The sequence below is a fragment of the Schistocerca nitens genome, chromosome 3 (assembly GCF_023898315.1).
Source record: "Schistocerca nitens isolate TAMUIC-IGC-003100 chromosome 3, iqSchNite1.1, whole genome shotgun sequence".
NCBI lineage: Eukaryota > Metazoa > Arthropoda > Insecta > Orthoptera > Acrididae > Schistocerca > Schistocerca nitens.
In genome coordinates, this window is record NC_064616.1 from 882,986,609 (window position 1) to 883,012,239 (window position 25,631).

Sequence of the window (25,631 nt, forward strand, 5' to 3'; positions counted from 1 at the left end):
TAATGTGCTAAATGTTTTAAAAGTCTGTGCAAATTGGATCCCAAAACAACTTAATTAAGAGCTCAAATGCAATTGTGTAAAAATCTGTCAGCAGCTGCTGGACCATCTTTGTAATGAAGGTGAAATATTTTTCTTTTTTTAATGAATTATCATCAGAGGTGAAACATGGGTTCACTATTTTGAACCAGAGTGCAAGAGTGTTAACACATAAAATGGAAACATCCTGGATCTCCAACCAAAAAGAAATTTGAGAGCTAACCCTCTGCAGGAAAAGTGATGCATTCAGTTTTTTGGGGTGCACAGGAGCCAATTCTGTAATTCTACTTAGAAACTGGTGCACAGTAAACAGTCACTGTTGTAGTGATATACTTTGTAATGAATTGAAGCCTTCTGTTCAAAACAAATTCAAGGTATATTATCAAAAGGTGTTTTTTTTTTTGCATATCAATGTGCGTCCATATATTTCTGTCTGTGTCATTCAAACTTCTTCATGATATTCATTTCAAGGTTTTGGGGCATCCTACATTCACTCCTGATCTCGCCTTCTTAGATTTCCATTTGTTTGGTCCACTTAATATGCTGCCAATTCATCTCTGATGTAGAGGCAAAGAAAGCAGGCATACATCATTGTTGCTCAACAGATTGAGAGTGTTTTCCTCTTTTCAGTATTGTTTTAATTATTCAACTCTGCTTAATGGCTTTTTGTGCAGTGATTGCTTGAATTTCCCATTATCATTTTCTGTGTTCTATTCAGCACTTTATGTTCTTGAATTTATTTTTGGATCCCTCCTAGAAGGAATTTTTCGAAAAGAAAGAGCTGTTTCTTTTATTAATTTGTATTCTTTGCATACTTGTTATCACTTTGAGTAAAAGGCTTTTATCAAAGCCAGCGCCAGCATAAACATTGAAGGGCTTTCTCATGAGAAAGAAGTGCTACTTGCTGTAGCATGTAAAACTCACAACTGTGATCTCTTACTAATCCAAGAGACCCACATTGGCCCCACAAATAGAAGACCAAAGATCCACGGAATGAAATTAGTAATTGAAAGACCACACGAGCAATATGGCAGCGCAATCTTCGCCAAAATGGGCCTAGGTATTATATCTGCAGAACTGACATCTTAAGAAGACATCGAAATCTTGACTGTAGAGTTACAGTCCTGCACTGTGACGTCTATATATAAGCCACCGAGCAGGGAGTTCAGATTCAGTGAGCCAACCAACTTCAACTCACAACCAACGAAAATAGTAATGGGCGACTTCAACTGTCATGGATCAGCCTGGGGGTACAGGCACACAGACAAATGTGGGGACGACCTAGAAACAATCCAGATAACATCTTTGTCAGCAAAAACGTAGCACATCAAACCAGGAAGGATGTGGGAGAACCCCTCCCACATACACAGCACCGAGCTATATTATGTCTGGTTGAAGCAGTTGTTAAACCAGCAACCACCCATTTCCAAAGACGTTTTAATTTTAAACGTGCCCTATGGGACAAATTCTCTGAAGAACTTGACAAAGGGGTGCAGAACCTTGATGCTAGCCCGGAAAAATTAGACACTTTCATTGAATTAGTTAAAACGGTCTCCCGAAGAAATATCCCCCGAGGCTGCAGAACTAGTTATATCCCTGGACTTGACGGAAACTCAAAGGTTCTTCTGGAACATTACGAACAGCCCTTCGAGGAAAACCCTTTTTCAGAGGAAACAACTATGGCGGGAGAAGAACTCCTCCAGGCCATATCAGCCTCAAGAACAATGAAATGGTGTAATCTAATCACAAACCTAGACATGAAACAGAATAGCCGAAAGGCCTGGAAACGTCTTAAAAACATCAATAATGACCCCTCATCTAATACACAAAATTTGTATAAGGTCACACCAAATCAAATAGCAAATCAACTTCTACTTAATGGTAAAACCAACAGGAAGCACCCAAGAAAGAAACTACAGAGAGGCACTCTAGAAAAAGACCACCTAGGCACCCCCGTTACTCTGAAAGAATTAGAAGATTCCATCTCCATAATGAAAATTAATAAAGCCGCTGGCCTAGATGATCTACGCCCAGAACAAATAAAAATGTTCGGACCTGTTACCAGACGGTGGTTACTAGATATGATGAACAAATGTGTTCTTGAAATGAAAATCTCCAAGACCTGGCGGAAGGCAAATATAGTAGCTATACCAAAACCTGGAAAAAACCCCACAGACCCTAAAAATTTTCGGCCTATCTCCCTGCTTTGTCAGCTCTATAAAGTCTTAGAAAGAATGATCCTTAACCGCATCTCAGAACATGTAGACAAGAATATAATTAAAGAGCAAGCAGGATTCCGCCCAGGAAGGTCATGCTGTGGACAAATCCTCAACCTTACACAGTACATAGAAGATGGATACGAGCGGAAACAAATTACAGGTGCAGCCTATATCGACCTTACAGCAGCTTACGACACCATAAACCACAGTAAGTTAATATCAAAAATATATAACACCACAAAAGACTACCGACTGGCGCAATTCATCCAGTGCCTGTTGCAGAATAGACGGTATTTTGTCACGCTGCAGTCGAAGAAGAGCCGATGGCGGACCCAGAAAAACGGCCTACCTCAAGGTAGCGTCCTCGCCCCATTGCTGTATAATATTTATACCAACCGATCAGCATGGACGCTCGCTCCTTCATCTATGCAGACGATACAGTCGTTGCCACCCAGGGAAAAACCTTTGAAGAGGTAGAAAGTAAATTAACTTTAGCGATTGAAAAGCTGGGCGACTATTATGAGCCCGCATCTCGTGGTCGTGCGGTAGCGTTCTCGCTTCCCACGCCCGGGTTCCCGGGTTCGATTCCCGGCGGGGTCAGGGATTTTCTCTGCCTCGTGATGGCTGGGTGTTGTGTGCTGTCCTTAGGTTAGTTAGGTTTAAGTAGTTCTAAGTTCTAGGGGACTTATAACCACAGCAGTTGAGTCCCATAGTGCTCAGAGCCATTTGAACCATTTTTTTGACTATTATGATAATAACCACCTCTAGCCAAACCCAGCAAAAACCCAGGTCTGTGCTTTTCACCTACGTAATAAGGAAGCAAGGAGGAAACTCAACATAAGCTGGAAGGGACAACATCTATCTCACTGCGACACACCAAAATATCTTGGGATTAAACTTGACCGTGCTCTCACCTACAAGGAACACTGTTTGGCCACAAAGATGAAAGTGAGTGCCAGGAACAACATCATCCGCAAGCTAACAAATAGCAGATGGGGAGCGCAACCTACAGTTCTCCGCACGTCAGCTTTAGCTTTATGTTTCTCCACTGCGGAGTACTCGGCACTCGTTTGGCAAAATTCCACCCACGCTGAACAAGTAAATATAGCTTTGAATGAGACTGGACGCATCATGACAGGATGCCTCCGCCCAACTCCCACAAAGCAGCTGTACCACCTCATGGGCATAGCCCCGCCAGACATCAGAAGAAGGACTGCTGCAGAAATCGAGAAACATAAACAGGAGACAGATCCCAGGCATCCAATGTTCGGTTACAATCTTCAACCTCGCTGACTTAAATCAAGGAAGAGTTTCCTACGAACAACTGAAGCAACTCTTTTATCGCCTAGAGCATGACAAGAAGAGCTGTGGTACAATGTGGACCCAGGAAGACCAGGGAATAGCCCCAGGGAAGAACCCACAGCTGGCTCTGAACTCCCATATACGACCTGGAAAGCCCTGAATAGACTACGAACAGGCGTATCAAGATGCAGAGCAAACTTGGAAAAATGGGGCTACATCAGTGCAGACGAGCCCTGCGAGTGTGGAGAGCAGCAAGACCCACAACACCTACTGGTCTGCAGGAAACTAAACAACCCGTGTTCGACTCAAGATCTATTTGTAGCAAATGACAAGGCTAGTCAAGCTGCAGTGTATTGGGCTTCACGTGGGATATGAAAATCGCTCTGTTTCGCATCCTTAGCGCTTATCGTTATATGTTACATACTTTTCTATATTATTGTAGTTAATTTACCTTATAACCATATTATAACTGCTTCTCTTGCATTATAATATAATTTTTTTTGTAAAATGGTGATGTCTTGGATACGATAAATAAATGAATAAATCACTTTGAGTGCTAGGTCATGCAGTGGTTAAAGCAATGGCATTACATTTGGGAAGAGCATGGTTCATATCCCCATTTGGCCATCCAGATTTAGATTTTTCATGAGATCTGTAAACCACTTAAGATAAATACAGGCATTCATTTGCTGGGTAACTAAAATTGATCTTTCTTCCTTCCATTTTACTGTAGGCAATCTTGCTACACGTCGTGTTTAATGTCAACTTGTGATAGCCCAATATGACTACCTACACTGAGTACCTTAGGTTCGGGCAGCTACCTGGGGCTGAATTACACATGCGGCCTACTTCACATTCTGCTCAATATTTCTTGGTAACTGTTAATAAAGATTGTCATTATTTCTCTCAATGTTTTCACTACAGAGGCAAAACAGATAGTGTGTTTTTAAAAATGTGTTGAACACATAAAGTTTGTCTGTAACTCTTTTAAACTTCTCTTCAAACTAATTACTGATCTGTCAGACATAAAGAAATGTTAAATTTTGTGATTAAAAATTACACCTTTCCATCAATTCCTAGATGATTATAATTTCATGGTGTAGGCAGCATGCCTCTGTGAATTGTTCTCAGTAAATACTTCACAGAAACTTTTGAAATTAATGTTTTGTGATACTTTATAATTAGTATTATCAGTGTAAAAATAATCTTTTGTAATTTTAATTAATTGAATTGCATTGCACTTGAAGTAAATAAAATGTATATCTTTGACTTCTTTTCACAATCCAGAGACCCCTCTGCACATGATCCATGGAATACGATGTATGTAATGCTTAGTGTTCCTTCTTAACTACTACTCTATTATACCCATTGCACTAAATACAGCACTTACTTAACTGCTAACAGATTCAATCATTCCTGGAGTTAATAAAGAGGATTTTTTGGATCAGTCAGCTTGAGCTACTATTTGACAAAATGCAGATTGTACTGTTTTGCTACGTGGCTTACTTTAGGGTGTTTTTATAGTCCATCTACTTTCATTTTAATTTGCAGTAATATTTTCTTCACTTAATCTTAATTTAATAACTATCATGGAACTTGTTTTATAGCTCCAGATACAATTTTTTCATAAGAGAGTAACAACATAGTTTGAGCCCATAAAGCCAATAAAATTTTCCTAGAGAACATGTCTGAATACTGTTTGTTGGTGTTTGAACATTTTTTTGTGTACCTAAATACATAGGTATAATACAGCGAACTGATGTGAAAACATAGGTATAATACAGTGAATTGATGTGAAAACATAGGTATAATACAGTGAACTGATGTGATATCATTTAGAGGAAAGATGGTGGGATGAATTTGATTTGCTGGGAGGATTATGAGAAAGTATAGTGAATCTGTTAAACAGGCATAGTACAAAATGGTAGTGTAAATCCATTTTAGAGTACTACTCCAATATTTGGGCTCCTGATCAAGTAGACCTGATAGAAGATTGTCCCCAGATCTATAATCTGCATCTTATCTCCAATGTAAAGAAAAGGAATGGAAAGGAAAGTTGTCTGGTCACAACATGTAAGCCTACACACTATTTTATAATAATTGTACCATAGGGAACTTACATAGTTGGACTGCGTACAGAGTCATTTGGGATACCTTGGTGACTGCAAAGTAGAACCTTGTGTGTTACAAAGAGCTATTACCTTAAGTTTTTTGCATGGATTTAAAGGACATCGTACAACTCTGTAAAAGCCTCTCAGTTGTTAGGTGGGTGTCATGCCAAATAGAAAAATGAATGCTGAAGCAACAGATGTAAATATCCTAGTTGTATTAGGTTTAACCAGATGTGAAGGACTTTGTTCTGACGAATTCTTACTCCAGCAACTGATAGTTAACCAATGCAGGCACTCGTAATTACCACAACTTACAGCAGTTTTATTGCATTTTCGCGTCTAGCACCCCAACCTGTTGAGAGCACAGCAGATTATCCTGTCTGAAAGATACTACAAAATGGTTCAATATTTGTATCAGAAAGTATTTTCAAGAAGATGTTGTAGTATTTGTTGAGTTTTGATTTTTTATTTGTGCTCATAATCATGTATGGTAACAATCTTAAAGGGCTGACGACCACCTAGTTGAACTAATACTGAACAAGCATAACAATGGTCATCAAATTGATTCTTGTTGTATGGCCATAGAACTTTCATAGAACTATAGTAGCACTTTTTCATGTAGCTGTTTGGTAACCCGAGTGACAACCAGAAGCATATAGTTATAGTTTGGGGTCACCCTGATTAGTGAGTAATATTGAAAATGCAACCTAATTTGTTGAGGGTTTGCTATTCAAAGTAATTAAACTGCTTTAAACTTTTCTTAATGTCCATTATTTTATTATTTGCACTAAACAGTATGTAGTTGCTGTTGTTTTTTCCAAATTTTCTGTTTATGTTTTCTAGTAGCACACTTTACACAAGTACCAATATTCTTCAGGAACAGTGTATTTTTGCCTCTAGACAACTGTACATGAGTATGTACAGAATTAAGCTGCAAAATATTTGTGTATCTTAGTTATCATAGAGGTATAAAAGAGAAGTGCGTAAGTTATATACACATTTCTTTTGTTTCAGCCGGTGAAAGTGAAATAAGTTATATTGATATTTACATGAGACTGTACCAGTCATTGTATTAAATATTGTGTGACGTCAAGTAGAAAATAAGGCATGCGTCATTTGCATTAAGAAATTGCTATTGCAGCATTTTATCTTATAAGAGAAATTATTTCCTCTAGGAGGATGAAATTTTCTTTATAACTGTTCCTTAACATTGCATATAATACTCAGGCTACAGTATCAACTACTTGCTGCTGTAATGTATGAAAATGTGAGTCTTTGTTGTGAAAAAGGTAGCAACTAAATTGTTAAAAAAAATTTATTTATTCTTTTTTCTTGTATTGAACTTCACATAATCACAGGTTTTATTCATACAGTTTTCTCTTTCAACTGTAATCAACAGTCATCTATACTGCCTGAAAAAGAGTGAAGCACCCAGAAGGGGAGGAGGTTTGAAGTGAAACTTCATGGGATTAGAGGGTATGTGACATTATTTCAGTGATAACAAAATAAAGTCAGATTTACAAAGAAGTTACCAATATGAGCCCACTTAAGCATTGTGACATGGCACCACCTCTGTCCTGGAAGTGTGCACTGATTTGGTTTGGAAGGGTGTCATAAAGCCATTGTATCCTCTCCTCAGGCAAGCTGGCCTACAGCTGTTGTAACTGGTCCTTGATATACTGGATACAGGCACTATACAGAGTTGACATCCAAATTGGTCTCACACACTCTAACGTCGACAGATATGGGAATCTTGCTGGCCATGGGAGTATCTCAACATCATTCAGACAGTTCAAAGTGACACATTAGTGGACACGCACTGTCCTGTTCAAAAATGGCACCATGATACTGAGGTAACACAAGATGACACAGGAAGTCCATGACATATTGTTGTGCAATGTGAGTTCTCTCAATCGCTGCCAGCTGTCACCTGAACCATACGCGACTGCTGCTCACACCATGTCACTGGGATAACACCACTGTACCTCTACAAAAGTGTTGGAAGAATGGGAGTTGTGGCCAGGTTGCAGCCATACTCTCTGATGATGGTCATCTGTGGTAGCTCGAATTGTGATTCACTGCTAAACATAATGTGATGCCATTCATCAGCAGTTCGTGCTTAATGGTCATAGCACCACTCCAGAAGTACCCATTTATGTTGTGATGTTAACAACTTCCTACTCATGGTACAGTAAATCTCTAGTCCGGTTGCTGCTTCTTTCTGACCTATGGTGTGGGATAGCACAGAATGTTGCAAAGAGTCCATTACTTGTTCTTGAATGGTAGACACAGATGTAAAAGGGTTATGATAAGCTTGGCACACAGTGCGGCAGTTCTGCGTTGTGGTGGTCAGATGTAGCCAACCGGAACCTTGATGATGAGTATGCCTGCCTCACATTCCCATGTGATCCAACAAGGGGCCATTGTCACACTGGAATGCCCCACAATTCTGGATATTGCTCAAATTGACTAGCTGGCCAAATGGAGACCCCCACAATGAGGGACCCTTTAAAACTCTGTTAGATGCTGATGACACTGTCTCTCGTGAATACACGGGATATCCATGCCTTCGACAGTGATCACTCAACATCTAACATTGTTCTCACCCCTTATATACCATATCAGGTGAGGTAACAATACTAAACAAGAATGACATGCACTGTTGGTCATTCTACCTATCACAAAGAATTGCAACTCTGTCAGTTACCTGGTCGATGGTGTGTACTTGTTTGAAGTTACATTGACATCCAGCCATGTCTTCAAAGTACTTACCTTTATTGTCAGGCAGTGCACACATTGTGTTGCAGCACAAGGAGCCCCCTGACACTAACATGTACACAGTTGAGTATAACAACACACACATATCAGTGTTATGAGACTTTTTTGTTGTAACAATGGATCTGATGAAGACTGTTGATTGCAGTTGAAACTGGTAATTGTATGACTAAACATCTCTAATTGAAGGAAAGAAAAAAAAAATTATATCAATCATGGAATTCTCCAAACAATAATTATATAAGGTTTTTGTACAAAACAAATATTCTGTTATAAACAGACATAATTTTTCCTTTAAACATAGAATATTTATTGACTGTCAAAAACACTTTTAAAATAAGTGTCAGTTGCTTTCCAAGATTTTAAAATATAAAAATTTCTGTTCTGGTGCTTAATATTAGTATTTTCTTACGTTTTCAGTATTACCGATCAAAGATGATAAAAAATGCACTGTTTGGGTGTGATTCATCTGAAAAATCCTGGACATGCAAAGAGATTGTGATTTATGCAAGGAGACATGGTTATGTTCCCTACCCAAAAATAAAATTAGTCCAGGATGGATGTGAAAAGAAATATGTTAAGATTTCTGCAAGTGACAGCATGTGCTATAAATTGAGTAGGAAACAGAAATCTTTCCCGAGAAGTAGTGCAGAAAAGGATGCTAGTGCTGTGATTAACAATAAACCTGAACGTGGATGTAAAGTGAAGAAAAATAAAATGAGTCTTGACAAAAATAAAGGTGACACCACTACTGATACAAAAAATATAGCTGTAACAGAAATCACAAAGAAAGAAACTACTTCAGTCAACAAGGACTATACTCCATTAATCAGACCAAAAAGTAACCCAGCTTTGGAGTTCAAGACAAATGAAAATAAAATATTTAAAGCTAATGCTAAAAAGATTAATAAAAGTAAGAAGAAGAGATCTGAAACACAGATTAACAAAGACAATCTTCTACAGAATTTGAGAAGACTGTGTATGAAGCCAACATTGTGTGAACCAAAGAGAGTACTAGAGTTCATATATGCAAATGATGAAGATGATGATGGCTGGAATGATGATCCCAGGGATGTGGACATCCTTTCAGTGTACAATAAAGCGGATGGAGGTAAGATTGTTTTAACTGTGTCAGTTGTTGTCTTTAGCATTAATCTTTGATGTAATTTGTCCTCAAACACTGATATAATTTGTCGCCGTATAGTATAACCCTTCTGATTGTGAGACACAAAGATGAGCCACACCCAGATGGAATATGCGTGGTGGATTAACAACAGTGGTCGGTGCACTAGGCAGCCGAAGTGTGGTTTCAGGTGGTTCCCTTGGTCATTTAGGCAAATGCTGGTCTGGTCCCCAATTTACACTTCAGACAATATGATACACAAATGGTTATAATACAATAGCACATAAAACAAAGTTTACACAATTCACAGACATGTGGCACGCACGATTTCTTTCCTTCAAATAACTGACAACTGTGGCAACACAAAGGGTATCTGGTAGCAAATTTAAATACTATACATTTGCCAAATCTACTAGATGGGATTATGCCAATGAGAAAAAATATAAAGATATAATTTGTCTTCACTACCATTTATACCCAAAATTTTCTCTGTGTTATACAGAAAGAGATCTCATCTCCAGTTTCTTATCCTAAACTAATTTTTTTTCTATATCCATAACATATGTGAGATAGAAAATTGTATTAACTAAAAAGACAGACCTCACTCCAACTATTATATTGAAGCCATGAAAGTAAAAGTAGCAATACTAGTCGCACAATTATTTATTCTGCATTTTTAATGATAATTTCATTGAATTATTATTTCTTGTTTCATTGTTAAGCATGTTTGTGACAAGGTTACTATTATTTAGTTCATTTAAAAAAAATGTTATTGTCAGCCATCAAGGAAACATAGATATTGCTGGTTACCCAAATGAGTGCAGTCCATTCCATCTAGATCAGGGCTGGCCATGGTGTGTCAAACTTCATAAGTGCAGGCCAAGTCCCAGCCTGTCAATCGGCTTTGCTCAGTCCTCCTCAGAAATACTCGAACAGTGTGACATTCCATTTAGCTTTCCAGTGTGGCATTTTTTGGTTAACATAACTCACCTCAGTTCAGCAGAATTGTGGCAATCAGCGCTGTTTACCCTTCGTCATTTGTTCATAGTGTGGAGGATGTTAATAGGTCCAGTGGCTGTTTGCACAAAAAGGGCCAGTCATAGATCTGTCATCACAATCCTTTAAAAATGAATGGTAATGACAGAAGAGAGGGATGAGAATTCTCAATTTGAATAAGCAACGGGTACTGCATATTAGCTCGAAGCGACATTACAAAGCCCTGCAGAAAGAATCTAGAGATTTAGCTGACTATGTAAGAGCAGAAAATTACAATGATTGATAGACAGGATTCATTGTTCTGTACATCAAGAAGTACTTTGTGTTAAATTTGTAGCCAAGGAGCATGTGAAGAAGTTGGTGGCATGAACAGTGAAATTTCTGAAGTTGCACGCATTTTCCATTGTCAGTTGCAACAGTTTTCAATGGAACTGAATGAAGAGTGTGGAGACTTCATATATCACTGCAAAATACATTGGTTAATTCAAGGAGCCCCCCCATGAACCATGGACCTTGCCGTTGGTGGGGAGGCTTGCGTGCCTCAGCGATACAGATAGCCGTACCGTAGGTACAACCACAACGGAGGGGTATCTGTTGAGAGGCCAGACAAACGTGTGGTTCCTGAAGAGGGGCAGCAGCCTTTTCAGTAGTTGCAAGGGCAACAGTCTGGATGATTGACTGATCTGGCCTTGTAACAATAACCAAAACGGCCTTGCTGTGCTGGTACTGCGAACGGCTGAAAGCAAGGGGAAACTACAGCCGTAATTTTTCCCATGGGCATGCAGCTTTACTGTATGATTAAATGATGATGGCGTCCTCTTGGGTAAAATATTCCGGAGGTAAAATAGTCCCCCATTCGGATCTCCGGGCGGGGACTACTCAAGAGGATGTCGTTATCAGGAGAAAGAAAACTGGCGTTCTACGGATCGGAGCGTGGAATGTCAGGTCCCTTAATCGGGCAGGTAGGTTAGAAAATTTGAAAAGGGAAATGGATAGGTTAAAGTTAGATATAGTGGGAATTAGTGAAGTTCGGTGGCAGGAGGAACAAGACTTCTGGTCAGGTGACCACAGGGTTATAAACACAATGTCAAATAGGGGTAATGCAGGAGTAGGTTTAATAATGAATAGGAAAATGGGAACGCGGGTAAGCTACTACAAACAGCTTAGTGAACGCATTATTGTGGCCAAGATAGATACGAAGCCCACACCTACTACAGTAGTACAAGTTTATATGCCAACTAGCTCTGCAGATGACGAAGAAATTGAAGAAATGTATGATGAAATAAAAGAAATTATTCAGATAGTGAAGGGAGACGAAAATTTAATAGTCATGGGTGACTGGAATTCGAGTGTAGGAAAAGGGAGAGAAGGAAACGTAGTAGGAGAACATGGATTGGGGCCAAGAAATGAAAGAGGAAGCCGCTTGGTAGAATTTTGCTCAGAGCACAACTTAATCATCGCTAACACTTGGTTTAAGAATCATGATAGAAGGTTGTGTACATGGAAGAACCCTGGAGATACTAAAAGGTATCAGATAGATTATATAATGGTAAGACAGAGATTTAGGAACCAGGTTTTAAATTGTAAGACATTTCCAGGGGCAGATGTGGACTCTGACCACAATCTATTGGTTATGACCTGTAGATTAAAACTGAAGAAACTGCAAAAAGGTGGGAATTCAAAGAGATGGGACCTGGATAAACTGAAAAAACCAGAGGTTGTACAGAGTTTCAGGGAGAGCATAAGGGAACAATTGACAGGAATGGGGGAAAGAAATACAGTAGAAGAAGAATGGGTAGCTTTGAGGGATGAAGTAGTGAAGGCAGCAGAGATCAAGTAGGTAAAAAGACGAGGGCTAGTAGAAATCCTTGGGTAACAAAAGAAATATTGAATTTAATTGATGAAAGGAGAAAATATAAAAATGCGGTAAATGAAGCAGGCAAAAAGGAATACAAACGTCTCAAAAATGAGATCGACAGGAAGTGCAAAATGGCTAAGCAGGGATGGCTAGAGGACAAATGTAAGGATGTAGAGGCTTATCTCACTAGGGGTAAGATAGATACTTCCTACAGGAAAATTAAAGAGACCTTTGGAGAAAAGAGAACCACTTGTATGAACATCAAGAGCTCAGATGGAAACCCAATTCTAAGCAAAGAAGGGAAAGCAGAAAAGTGGGAAGGAGTATATATAGGGTCTATACAAGGGCGATGTACTTGAGGACAATATTATGGAAATGGAAGAGGATGTAGATGAAGATGAAATGGGAGATAAGATACTGCGTGAAGAGTTTGACAGAGCACTGAAAGACCTGAGTCGAAACAAGGCCCCCGGAGTAGATAACATTCCATTGCAACTACTGACGGCCTTGGGAGAGCCAGTCCTGACAAAACTCTACCATCTGGTGAGCAAGATGTATGAAACAGGCGAAATACCCTCAGACTTCAAGAAGAATATAATAATTCCAATCCCCAAGAAAGCAGGTGTTGACAGATGTGAGAATTACCGAACAATCAGTTTAATAAGCCACAGCTGCAAAATACTAACACGAATTCTTTACAGACGAATGGAAAAACTAGTAGAAGCCGACCTCGGGGAAGATCAGTTTGGATTCCGTAGAAATACTGGAACACGTGAGGCAATACTGACCTTACGACTTATCTTAGAAGAAAGATTAAGGAAAGGCAAACCTACTTTTCTAGCATTTGTAGACTTAGAGAAAGCTTTTGACAATGTTGACTGGAATACTCTCTTTCAAATTCTAAAGGTGGCAGGGGTAAAATACAGGGAGCGAAAGGCTATTTACAATTTGTACAGAAACCAGATGGCAGTTATGAGAGTCGAGGGACATGAAAGGGAAGCAGTGGTTGGGATGGGAGTAAGACAGGGTTGTAGCCTCTCCCCGATGTTATTCAATCTGTATATTGAGCAAGCAGTAAAGGAAACAAAAGAAAAATTTGGAGTAGGTATTAAAATCCATGGAGAAGAAATAAAAACTTTGAGGTTTGCCGATGACATTGTAATTCTGTCAGAGACAGCAAAGGACTTGGAAGAGCAGTTGAACGGAATTGATGGTGTCTTGAAGGGAGGATATAAGATGAACATCAACAAAAGCAAAACGAGGATAATGGAATGTAGTTGAATTAAGTCGGGTGATGCTGAGGGTATTAGACTAGGAAATGAGACACTTAAAGTAGTAAAGGAGTTTTGCTATTTGAGAGCAAAATAACTGATGATGGTCGAAGTAGAGAGGATATAAAATGTAGACTGGCAATGGCAAGGAAAGCGTTTCTGAAGAAGAGAAATTTGTTAACATCGAGTATAGATTTAAGTGTCAGGAAGTCATTTCTGAAAGTATTTGTATGGAGTGTAGCCATGTATGGAAGTGAAACATGGACGGTAAATAGTTTGGACAAGAAGAGAATAGAAGCTTTCGAAATGTGGTGCTACAGAAGAATGCTGAAGATTAGATGGGTAGATCACATAACTAATGAGGAGGCACTGAATAGGATTGGGGAGAAGAGGAGTTTGTGGCACAACTTGACCAGAAGAAGGGATCGGTTGGTAGGACATGTTCTGAGGCATCAAGGGATCACCAATTTAGTATTGGAGGGCAGCGTGGAGGGTAAAAATCGTAGAGGGAGACCAAGAGATGAATACACTAAGCAGATTCAGAAGGTAGGTACTGGGAGATGAAGAAGCTTGTACAGGATAGAGTAGCATGGACAGCTGCATCAAACCAGTCTCAGGACTGAAGACCACAACAACAACAACAACAATTCAAGGAGCATGCCTCAAATGATTTTTTGATTTAAAACTTGCTATTGTTGAATTTATGAAGGCCAAGGGAGTGCAGCAACGAAAATTGAACGTCCAGAACGGATTGCGGGCTTTGCATTTTAAGTGGACTTGACTGTAGACTGCCCACAGTAAGACAATGGAAGGTAACTTCTTCTTGATTTGATGGGAATGCATTTAAAAAGAAAATCACGTTGTAAAAGAGACACATTCTGACAAAGACAGTCCAGTTCCTTAAGCTCACTGATATTAAAGAAAATGCGAGGTTTGAAACAAGGATAGTTTCCTCAATGTTTTCAGGACACTGCCAATTTTACATATGTTTTAAAGCTATTTTTGCGACCCTTGGCTGTTTCAGTTGAAAACACCCCTGTGCATGTGCAGATGTAGCTATTTGATTTGCAAGGTAATTCCTGTTTTAAAGACAAATACCTTTAACGTTAACATTGCTTTCCTGAGCTAGAGTTTCTGTGTTTCCATAATGAGGTTGCAAAAGTGCTACAATATTTAAATTAACATATGTGGGTGAAAGAGATTTTTTGTTTCAATTATGCAACTAAATAAGTTGCAATTATGTGACAACCTAAGAGAGAGAATCTATCAAATTGTCTGTCTGTCCGTATGCCAGCAATTTGTATCAAAAAGAAATTATGTCTTCAGCACGTCAAAAATAATTAAATAATACTGAAAATTTGTTATGTTTTTTATCTATGTTGTTGAGAAATGTGAAATGTAAAACCAAGTTGTATGTAGTCCCTCTGTCTCCTTGCAGTCAGACAGCATAGTGTGGCAGTGGGGCAAGTGTGTCAGCCAGGTTGAGTACTGTGGCACTTGTGCTGTGGCACAGCTTGTGAGCAGAATTTTTGACCACACCTGGTCTAGATAATCCCCTTCTCTCTCCCTGACAGATTTAATAAGCTTTCAGAAACATTCACTCACTCTTTGAGTTTTCTGTGTGTTGAAGTGTTTTAGTAAATTTCGTGCAGTTGTTTCCAGCTGTCGTTTCTTATTGTTTCTAGTGAACTGTTTCAGTAACATTTTCATTCACTGTTTTAAATTTGTTGAGTGTTTCAGTAGCCGCTTTAAGTTTTGGTTTTAGCTAATAAATTTTGTAAAGTTTTGTTGGTATTGGTATTAGTTGTGGTTCAATAGTATTAATAAAAGTTATCACTTTCTTAGTAGAGAGAGAATTTCGAGACCCCTACTATTAGTTCCGTAGATAGTTCTACTGGTGTAACTGAACTTAGGTAATGTAGACATTTAGTTTTTTTTCAGTAAATGTAAAATTTTGCCATGAGTGAGAAGTGTGGGCTCTGTTGTAGGTTTGTGATTAGTGGGTTACGGTGTGGGATTTGTTCAAAGTATTTTCATTGGAGGGAATGCAGTGGGGAGCCAGTGGGCATTCTAGCGGGATCCACTCCTGGAAATGCAGAATCTGTAGTGGAAATAAGTTGATAGAGGAGCAGGAGCGTAAGATCTGTGCCCTTCAGGTGTGGTTACAATAGGCAAAGGAGGAACTAGATTGGTTGAGGAGGGTGGTGGATGCTGTGGAATGGGAACTGGCAATTGGCAAGAAGGCAGGTAGGAGGAAGAGGTATTCAAACAGTTGTACTTTGCATATATGCAATAGATATGACCAGCTGTCAGAGCTGAGTGGAGAGGAGCCTCTTGTAGGTGTAGGTAACATGCAGCAGTCCTCAGCAGTTAGGAGGCCTAAGTCAGTTGCAAAGTCTAACAGAAAGAAGAAGGTTCTGCTGCTAGGTAGTTCACATGGTAGAGGTGTGGTCCAGGAGTTGCAGGAAGTGTTGTATAGTGAGTACCAGATCATCAGCATTGTGAAGCCTAGTGCAGGGTTGGCTCAGGTGACTGACAGCATAGGTGAGTTATGCTGTCAGTGACAGGTGGAGCAGGGTATAGTCTTGATAGGGACGGCGAATATGATGTAGGTGGTGTCCTGGTAAAGACAGCTATTCAAACTGGCGGCACTAATGTGCATTTCATGCAACTGTTTCAGTGTCACCATCGGCCTCGTATTAATGCGGCTGTTAGGCGTGGGCCTGGAGAAGGCACTGATGACAGAGGGCATGCGTCACATTGAAGTGATGCCAGCTGAGTCTTATCAGTAGATCAGGTTTCACTAGGCATGGCTTATACCGCAATAGGTATGGGAAGAGGAGGGTGGCAAAGCTTATAGGTGACAGTATAGTGGGTAGTGGTGGGATCATTCATGGAAAAATTCCTGTAGTAGTTGGTGTTAGAGCTGCACCTTTTTTAAATTGAAGTCAGCTGCTAGGTATACCAGCTTAAATGAAGCCCCTCTAATTAAGGAATCACCTTCAGAGGATGTCATGTTTCCAAATAGAGAAGGAATTAGCATATTTTGTCAAAATATGAGAGGTATTAGAGATCAAGTTGGTGAACTGCCTATAGATGTTGACTCTGAAGTTATTGGTATATCGGAGTATGACTTAAATAAGTTGACAATTCAGAGGCTTCCTTTACCAGGATACAGATTGGCTGGTTGTTTTTCAAGGAGTTTCTTGCGGAGTGGGGGAGTGGCCATGTACGTAAAAAATAGTATTCCGTTTGAGTCCATATACATATCATGGCACTGCACTGAACAGATATTTAAATGTTGCACAGAGGCAGTTTACTTTAGTGAAACTAAACTTCTAATTGTTTTTGTTTTTAGGTCCCCTAACTCTGATGTCAGAGCATTTGTGCTCAAGCTAGAGAGGGGTCTTGATTCACTTTATAGGAAGTGCCAGAAATTAGTTACATGTGGTGACTTCAATATTAATTTTGTATACAATTGTGCAAGGAAAAGGATGTTGGTAGATTTTCTAAACTCATATGATCTGATGCAGACAGTGTTTTTTCCAGCTAGGGTCCAGGGGAACAGTAGCACAGCCATAGACAAAGTTTTTATTCATTCTTCTTTACTAGATGGGCATTCTGTTAGTAAAAGGGTGAATGGCCTTTCAGACCATAATGCACCTTTCAGACCATAATGCACAAATTTTAACACTAATAGGCTTTTGTACTCAAACATGTGTCACATATAACTACAAACTGTAGGAAAGCTAATCCAACGGCAATAGAGAGCTTTTTAAATCTCGTTAAGGAACAAGAGTGGCAGGATGTTTATAGTGCTTATAATATAGATGATAAATATAATGCTTTCCTTAACACATTTTTCATGCTGTGTGAGAGTTGCTTTCCATTAGAACATTCTAAATGGGGTACTAGCAGTAAAAGGCAGCCTGGTTGGCTGACTAGTGGGATAAGGATATCATGTAGAACAAAGCAGGAATTATATCCAAATGTTAGAGGTAGTCACAATCAAGCTACAGTAGCCCATTACAAACAGTATTGTAAGGTCTGAAATACTCCTCTGTGATACAGACGAAGGGAGACTGAGTCAGTAATTGAATCTCTGAAGACTAAGGACTCTCAAGGATATGATGGAGTGCCTAGCAGAATATTAAAGTACTCTGCTGCACATGTGAGCCCTGTACTTAGCCATATTTGTAATTTTTCCTTTAGGAATGGTCAGTTTCCTGAATGATTAAAGTACTCAGTAGTAAAGCCACTTTATAAAAAGGGAGAAAGGGATAAATTAAACAACATATAGATATGTGTGTGTGTGTGTGCGCGCGAGTGTATAACTGTCCTTTTTCCCCCCTAAGGTAAGCCTTTCCGCTCCCGGGATTGGAATGACTCCTTACCCTCTCCCTTAAAACCCACACCCTTTCGTCTTTCCCGCTCCTTCACTCTTTCCTGATGAAGCAACTGTTGGTTGCGAAAGCTTGAATTTTGTGTGTATGTTTGTGTTTGTTTGTGTGTCTATCAACCTGCCAGCGCTTTCGTTTGGTAAGTCACATCATCTTTGTTTTTAGATATATTTTTCCCACGTGAAATTTTTCCCTCTATTTTACTGTTGTTTCTTGTTAACAATATCAGCTTATTCCCAAGAATAAGTACCTTTCACTCAGTCAATACTCAGAAGGTATCCAACATGCATTTGGATGGAACTTCCTTAACTCTTTTGCAAAAAAGTGTGTAGTATACTACTGCATCCATTTTTAATAAGCTACCACAAGAATTCAAAAATCTTAGCAGTAATCCACACGCTTTCAAATCAAAGCTGAAGAGATTCCTCATGGGTCACTCCTTCCATTCTATTGAGGAGTTCCTTGGAAAATTAAACTGATTATTATGTGTTGTAATTTCATGTACTGACATGTTCTATGACCTTGGAGATTTGCTCCTCAAGTTTGGTTGTACGGAACTTGACGTATAAATAAAAAAATAAATTAAAAAAACTAGTAGCCCAAAAATACAAGTCAGTGTGACTTTTGTTTTCTATAAATGCCATGTTTCAATGTCTCATACTCCTTTGACTTGATCAGCACACGAGAGAAAGCAAAGAAACAATCTTTCTCATGTTCTATAGTGAAGTTAATAATTGTGTATAAAGTACTGAGATGTTCTTCTAAAAAGCCATGCAAATTCTCAGTGCCATAGGACCAAATATCAAAAATTTCGCTTACACATCATTCATAGGGTGCATGTCGTCTCTGTCACTGAAAGTTTGTCAGCTGAGTTAGTCCACCTTGAAGTTACCTTTTATCAGAATGGGTATTGTGAAAGACCAATCAGATGCATGTCGCACTATCAACCAACCTTGTATAAAGTGAGTGATGGGAATAACCATGTGGCATGTAAGTATACAGCTTTCTTGCCTTACTCAGCTCATATTTTTAACAGGATTGATCATATACTGAAGAAACATGTGTGAAGTGTGTTTTTTTAACACCATGCAAGATTAGGGCCCCTTTAAGGACTGTAAATTATGATATTGGTTTTTGTTAGGTGAGTGTCCACCATATCCTGTATAGTTGTGGTATGCCATACTTTGGTCAGACCGTGAGGACTGCGGAGAAATGATGCATAGAGCATAAGCATCACACATGCTTAAAACAACAAAGCAAATTTGCAATTGTAGAACATTACCTTGATAAAAATTATCTGATGGAATATAATAACACAAAGATTCAGTTACTGGGATTATGTTAGTAAAGAAGTTGTTGAGATTCAATTAGCAAATGGTCTTCTAATTAGGCAGATGTTTTTACCTGAATATTCCCTGGAATCCTGCTCTCCCTCTGGTCATGTTTTTAATTAGTATTTCACAGTCAGTTATGCCAATGCTGGTTGTCTGATTGTGTGGTGGTAGTAGTTGTTCACAGTGTGTTGTCCTCCTGCATACATCTTTTGTATCTAGTTGACATACCCCACCCACAGATGTTTTAAGCTACCTTGTACAGTGAACTCTCATTTCATTTGTGCCCTGAAAGTAATGGGGTGTTCACCTGTCAAAATATCGACAGTTATCAAGAACATTAAGTGGCTGCATAGCCAAAGATATCAGAGTTTTCCATGATATTTGTGGTGACTTGTGACAGATACAGATCCATCATAACAACTTAACACATTCTCAAAATGAATATTAAGTGAGACATTTATAAAAACTATTCCAGTTCAAGGAGGGAAGACAAGCATGATACCCTTTTCTGAAATCAGGATAATATTTTGTAGTTTGTTTTCACCAGTTGAATTGGAAAGCCCTTTGCTTGGATGATGAAATGCTATTTTGTTTCTAACAAACTCAAATGATTTGTTCACATGTTATCCCAACTTTAAGAGCCCAACTTCTTCAGGGAGGAGAGGTCCCACATATGTAGAGGACATTCCCACGTGAGCATCTCTGTGAAAGTTTTCCTACAGGTTGCATAAAACTCACAGCTAGGAGTTACGGCCATTTTTAATTATTTATACATAATTTCTTAGTGTATTGATGTTGTTCTGCTTCGAAGCTACTGAAAATAGCACTGAACAACAAATTTGAAATGCACACATGGGAAACTGCTGAAGTTTATTATTCAGGTCTGTCTTCTTTAACAACTTTTAAAGTAAACTTGATCGTTTTTATTTTTTGGCAGGAGACTCTTTGAGTGAAGATATACTGGAAGTGGATAATGACCGTGCACAGCTGTGCCACTTTGTACGAAAAAGTTTGAAGTGGCTTAGTCTTTGGAATGGTCCAAAACCAAATCACTATACAATACCAGAAGTCTTGGTAGCAATTGTAAGTACCAAATATAATTTGGAAATGTAGATGTTTGAACTGAAATAGCATGAATACACATTTGCATTGTATCGAGGAAAGGAGATTGGATCATCAAATAACAGTTCATTCTTTACTTTTATGAGCCCCTATCAATATATGATTAACCAGTACAATGGAAAAATTGTTAATGTATAGTGCTTTTGATAGTAATTTTTATGTACTCAAGTAATAGGTGAACATCAAGTAGCCCTCTAGTTTCATTTTTGCACTGTATGTACAGTTATATTGTATATTTCATTCATTCATCTCCTATTACAATAAGTATAGAAATAATAAAATTAAAAGTACTATAACATGTTCAAAAGTCCTAGTACATGCAGCCAGAAACAACTTCTATCTAAATCTCACTGTTGTTGGCTGTTCGGTGTGGCCGAGCAGTTCTAGACACTTCAGTCTGGAAATGCGCAACCGCTACAGTCGCAGGTTCGAATTCTGCCTCGGGCATGGATGTGTGTGATGTCCTTGGGTTAGTTAGGTTTAAGTAGTTCTAAGTTCTAGAGGACTGATGACCTCAGATGTTAAGTCCCATAGTGCTCAGAGCCATTTGAACCATTATGACACAGAATTTCTGCCCAGTACTTATTTTCAGGAGGTGAAAAGTTTAGTACTGCTGATAGACACACATAAAAGTAAAAGTGATACACTACTTACCTTTCAGAGCTAATAGTTCCTTCATCAGTGAGGAGGGGTAAGTTGTGGAAGATTCAAAGGAAGGGCAGTACTCAGACCCCACAGTGAGAGACACCCACCTGTAGTGAGGATGAGGCTTGAAGTTTGATGTTGCGAAGTTCGTTATGCCAAATGAAACATCAGTATTTACACACACGTAATATTACTATTTAGGTAGACTCCCAGAGGCACTTAGTCTTATACAGCCTCCTCTGTCCATTTTACCGTTTAGATGCTGCATGTATATGAAGTTTTTCTAACAGCCCTCATTACCTAGGTCCACATAATGTGTTTTTTTATCCCCCTGACATGTGTACTTCTAGATATTCTTCAACTGATACCTGGGGATGTCAAATTAAGAGATTATGAGATCCTCGAAAGGTTTAAAAAAGCAAATAAACTATGCAGAAAAGATGGACTGTGTAGACTGTTGCACAGTTCAAACATTTTGCATGGCGGTACTTTATGAGCAGTGAACAGTATGAGTATATGTAGTTCCTCACTAGTTTGTGACATTTTAGATTGACAGGTTATGGATTGGTTCTCACATCAGTGATTGTTGTTTGAAAGTGTGATCATATTGTTGTAGCAGTGTAATTTATTGCTAATTTCTTTATATATTGTGTGCAGTTTCTTCTGTTATTTCTGACTGATTCAGGTCAGATCTATTTTTGTTGTTTTTCTCCCCTGGCTACAAAGTCCACGTTGAATTAAGATTGCAGTGGTCAAAATTTTCTGTCAAAAGTTCTAGGTTTCAGTTATGTTCCACGTCATTAATTTTGGTTGTGATTGCCGTAACACGTTTTTCGCTTTTATAAAGTTTTTGAAAATAAATTTATTTTCTGATTGATCAGCATATGTAAGAACTTAACAGACTTTAATTTTTCTGTAAATTAGAACACTTTGGTGCTCTTAAAGCTTAAAAGATGTGGGAAAACTGTAACAAGGATCTATCAATTAACTGACTTTGCAATAAGGCTCTAAATACTATGTAACTGTGTTTCTCTCATATCTAAGAAAATGTAATGTTTCTTCTCCAGGCTGCAGAATTATTTATGGAGGATATTTTTAGGAGAACACTGGATGTAGCATGGAACCACTATGATCCAAAGGGGTATGTATTCTTTGTTAAGAGAGATTTATTCTTTTTCTTTTGATGAAAATCACTTACTCTGTTTCTTAAGGAACAAGTACCTATACATATTTTCGCTCCCATCTTCCTTGTTTCATATACACAAATTAAAACTAATACACACATCTGCTTATGTGGAAATTTATATCTTTCTGTACATGCACCTTACCCAGGACCTCAGTATCCACCAACTTTACTGTTGCTGTTGGCCAGTTAAGAGCAAGTAAAGGCATAATAGCAGAGCTTATGTAGACAGTGTAGAATAAAAAGTTTTTTTCCCCCCCAAAAGTTTACTATTACCGTTTGTAATCTGTTGTTATTCAGTGACATATTAATTTATGACAATAGGCCACTCTAATGTAATTTATTGGATGTTTAAGTTTCTACACCACTATTCACAGAAACTTCAGTAAACTGTTACAAGCTAGTAACTTGTATTATAAAGAAGTCATGATTTGTCATTGAAGCATGAAGTAACCCATGTTTAGGATCAACAAAATGAATCTTCAGCAAATAAAAATGCCTCATTTTGTTGTTGCACATGAAACATTCTTTCATGCAAATTGAGAAAGTGTTTTAAGGAATGTTAGGCAGTAGATCAGAAGGCGTGTACTGACGGTTCAGAAAACAGTGTCCTATTGCATTTAGACAAGTGAAAGTGTGAGGATCTCGTATAATATCTAGATTTGATTCAAGCTTTAAGGGCTTGGCTGTACCTTACTCCTAAATATTATTGGGTGTAATGTGCCAAGTGAAAGTAAATATGGTTACTGGAATTAGTTAATATGTAGTGTAGCTTTCCATGTCATTAAGAAATGTGTAGGTGGCTGATATTCTTAACTGATGGCACTCCACAGTGAGCACCTACTTTCTAGGACATGTACATTATCAGATGGTTACATTGTGTTTCATGCATGAAGTCCATTTTGTTGCTGTTTTGTGCACTGTGTTTGAAGTAAGAATGGCTGAATAAACTTTTATGGCTTCATTCTCATATCTAGTTACAACTTTCCTTGTACCGTTTGACAATGTTCCAAATGGCATCAAAAGTATAAAGTAATTTGTGCAAAGAATGTTGTACCTTTAGTCCACTTTTATTTAAATGACAACTGCTGGCACATTTTGAAACAAACAAATGGATTGAATGCCACAACAAAGTGCAGGGACGTGTGTGTGTGTGTGTGTGTGTGTGTGTGTGTGTGTGTGTGTGTAAGTATACTCTAACTTCTGCACCATTTCAGTGCAGTAATGTGTTCATTGTAAATAAGTATTACAGTAGTTGTATTACATGTTTATTACCTTATAAATAAATAAAAAACTTTTTTTATTTTAAATTCATTGTATTAGTATTTGTAAAATGACTCTTAGTGTTCATTAAAAAATGATGATCATTCCACTTGGGACCTGTGGAATGGTACATTAGCTTATTTCTTTTAGTTGTAAATATTTCTCATGTATTGTTGTTTTTCTGACATGTTCCATATCCTGGAGGACCTCCTCACTACGGATCAATTGGAATGAAAGTAAATCTAATCTAATCTAAAACAACAACAACAATGCAGTGGCCCAAACACACACTCTGTGGTTGCCTTTCACGTATTTTACGTATTACTCTACCCAGGAATTCCCATAATTATTATACAATCACATCTGTGAAACATCAACCCGCTGTTGTGATGTGGTTCTCCAGTACTAACTAACCTGTGGCAACATCCACATTTGTCACTTGATGCTATCTTTACAGCAAAATAAAAAGCAGTAACACACACTTACACTGTTATAAAGTAGGAATCAGTGAAAACTTGTCTTTTGTCTAACTTGTAAGTGACAGGCAAATGTAAAGGTGGAGATGAATATGGAAGTAAAATTTTTAGTCTTCCTTATCCATGGACAAGGGATCCTACCCCCTCAAGACAAAGTTGAAGCTATTTCTTAATTTCTGCAGCCCACTACAACACATGAACTATGCTGATTATTGGGATTAACAAAAATATATCAACATTTTTGGGTGTAATCTTGCATTGTTGGCAGCACCTCACAACAAAAAGCTAAAATATTTGTACAAACCGTAGACACGCTTTTGTGAATTGATTAAAAGAAAACTTCCTTTGCCAGAGTGAAAGCTGCTGTGCAGAGCTTGCATTGTTAGCTTGTCCTCATCCTGACGCTCCTCTAGCACTTATTGTGAATGCATCATCAACTGTCATTGGAGCTATAGGGGAACCCCACTTTTACACTTTTCAAAGGACTTCAAAAAATGCTGTAAAATGTGGGAAATAACGTTTTAAGTTGTAAAAGTTACATGGAGGATAGCCACTTGCATTTCCAAACTTTATTTGGGATATATGCACATAATAGGCATCAAAATACTTGTCAGTGACTTTTTTATTATCTAGTAAAAACCAGTGATGTAACTGGAACTGATAACTGCCTGGCAAGCAGAAATGTTTGACTCAATTTCACATATTATAATCGATGTTTTTAAAAAGCCTGCAGCTGTCATTCATTATTTAGTTAACTAGCAGATTATAAGTGGCCAAATGCCCAAACACACTAAATATGGTTCGACAAAGGCATCACGACAAGCACAACTATCGTGAAACTGTGTATGCGCAATACAGACGGTTTGGAAATAGTTGTGATTCGTCATGGTATCTTTATTCGAACGAACCTAGTTACTCCCATCAGCTACCACGCCGAATAGAGCTTGGCAGCGGCAGGAGATACGGCACAAATTGTTCCACCTTTTACATGTTTACTGTTTAAAATCTGCTGAGTAGAGCATCCTGGTGTCAAGTTATTTAACCACATAATGTTTGTAAACACACTAATGGCCAACGTCATGCCAGCATCATTTTCTGTCTTTTTTCTCCACCAACATTTTTTCGTAATGCGTAATGCGTAATGCGTAAAATTATAAATATGTTGACGCAAAATTGGGAGTGAATTAACATTGTGGACATAGGAAATTTGATGGGAGCAATAAAAAATGTCATAACTAGTGGGAAAATGCTATTTTCAGGAATGTAAAAGCAGGGCAATACTGTATATTACAACAGACTGGCAACCTCTAGCTTTCTTCAGTAAAAAATTATGACCTTCCGAAGATAGTTGGTCAGTATGTGACCATGAGCTCTACGCGGCATATGTCTCAATCAGAAAGTTTAGATGCATATGTAGAGATAAAGACATTTCATTCTTCTGAAAGACCATGAGCCAATCATGTGTACCTTCCTTCAGAAACCAAACAAGGCATCACCAAGCCAGTTGCAGCATTTGG

At 38.4% G+C, this 25,631-nt stretch overlaps 1 protein-coding gene across 1 annotated transcript in view; it reads left to right on the forward strand.

Annotated features, from left to right (window-relative positions):
* The window catches only part of LOC126248929 (uncharacterized), a 148,430-nt gene that overhangs the window by 118,874 nt on the left and 3,925 nt on the right, over positions 1-25,631 (forward strand). The window contains exons 9-11 of the mRNA XM_049950436.1: positions 8,864-9,554; positions 20,363-20,508; positions 22,260-22,333. Coding sequence (XP_049806393.1) covers positions 8,864-9,554; positions 20,363-20,508; positions 22,260-22,333 — 911 coding nt within the window. The remainder of the gene's footprint in view (positions 1-8,863; positions 9,555-20,362; positions 20,509-22,259; positions 22,334-25,631) is intronic.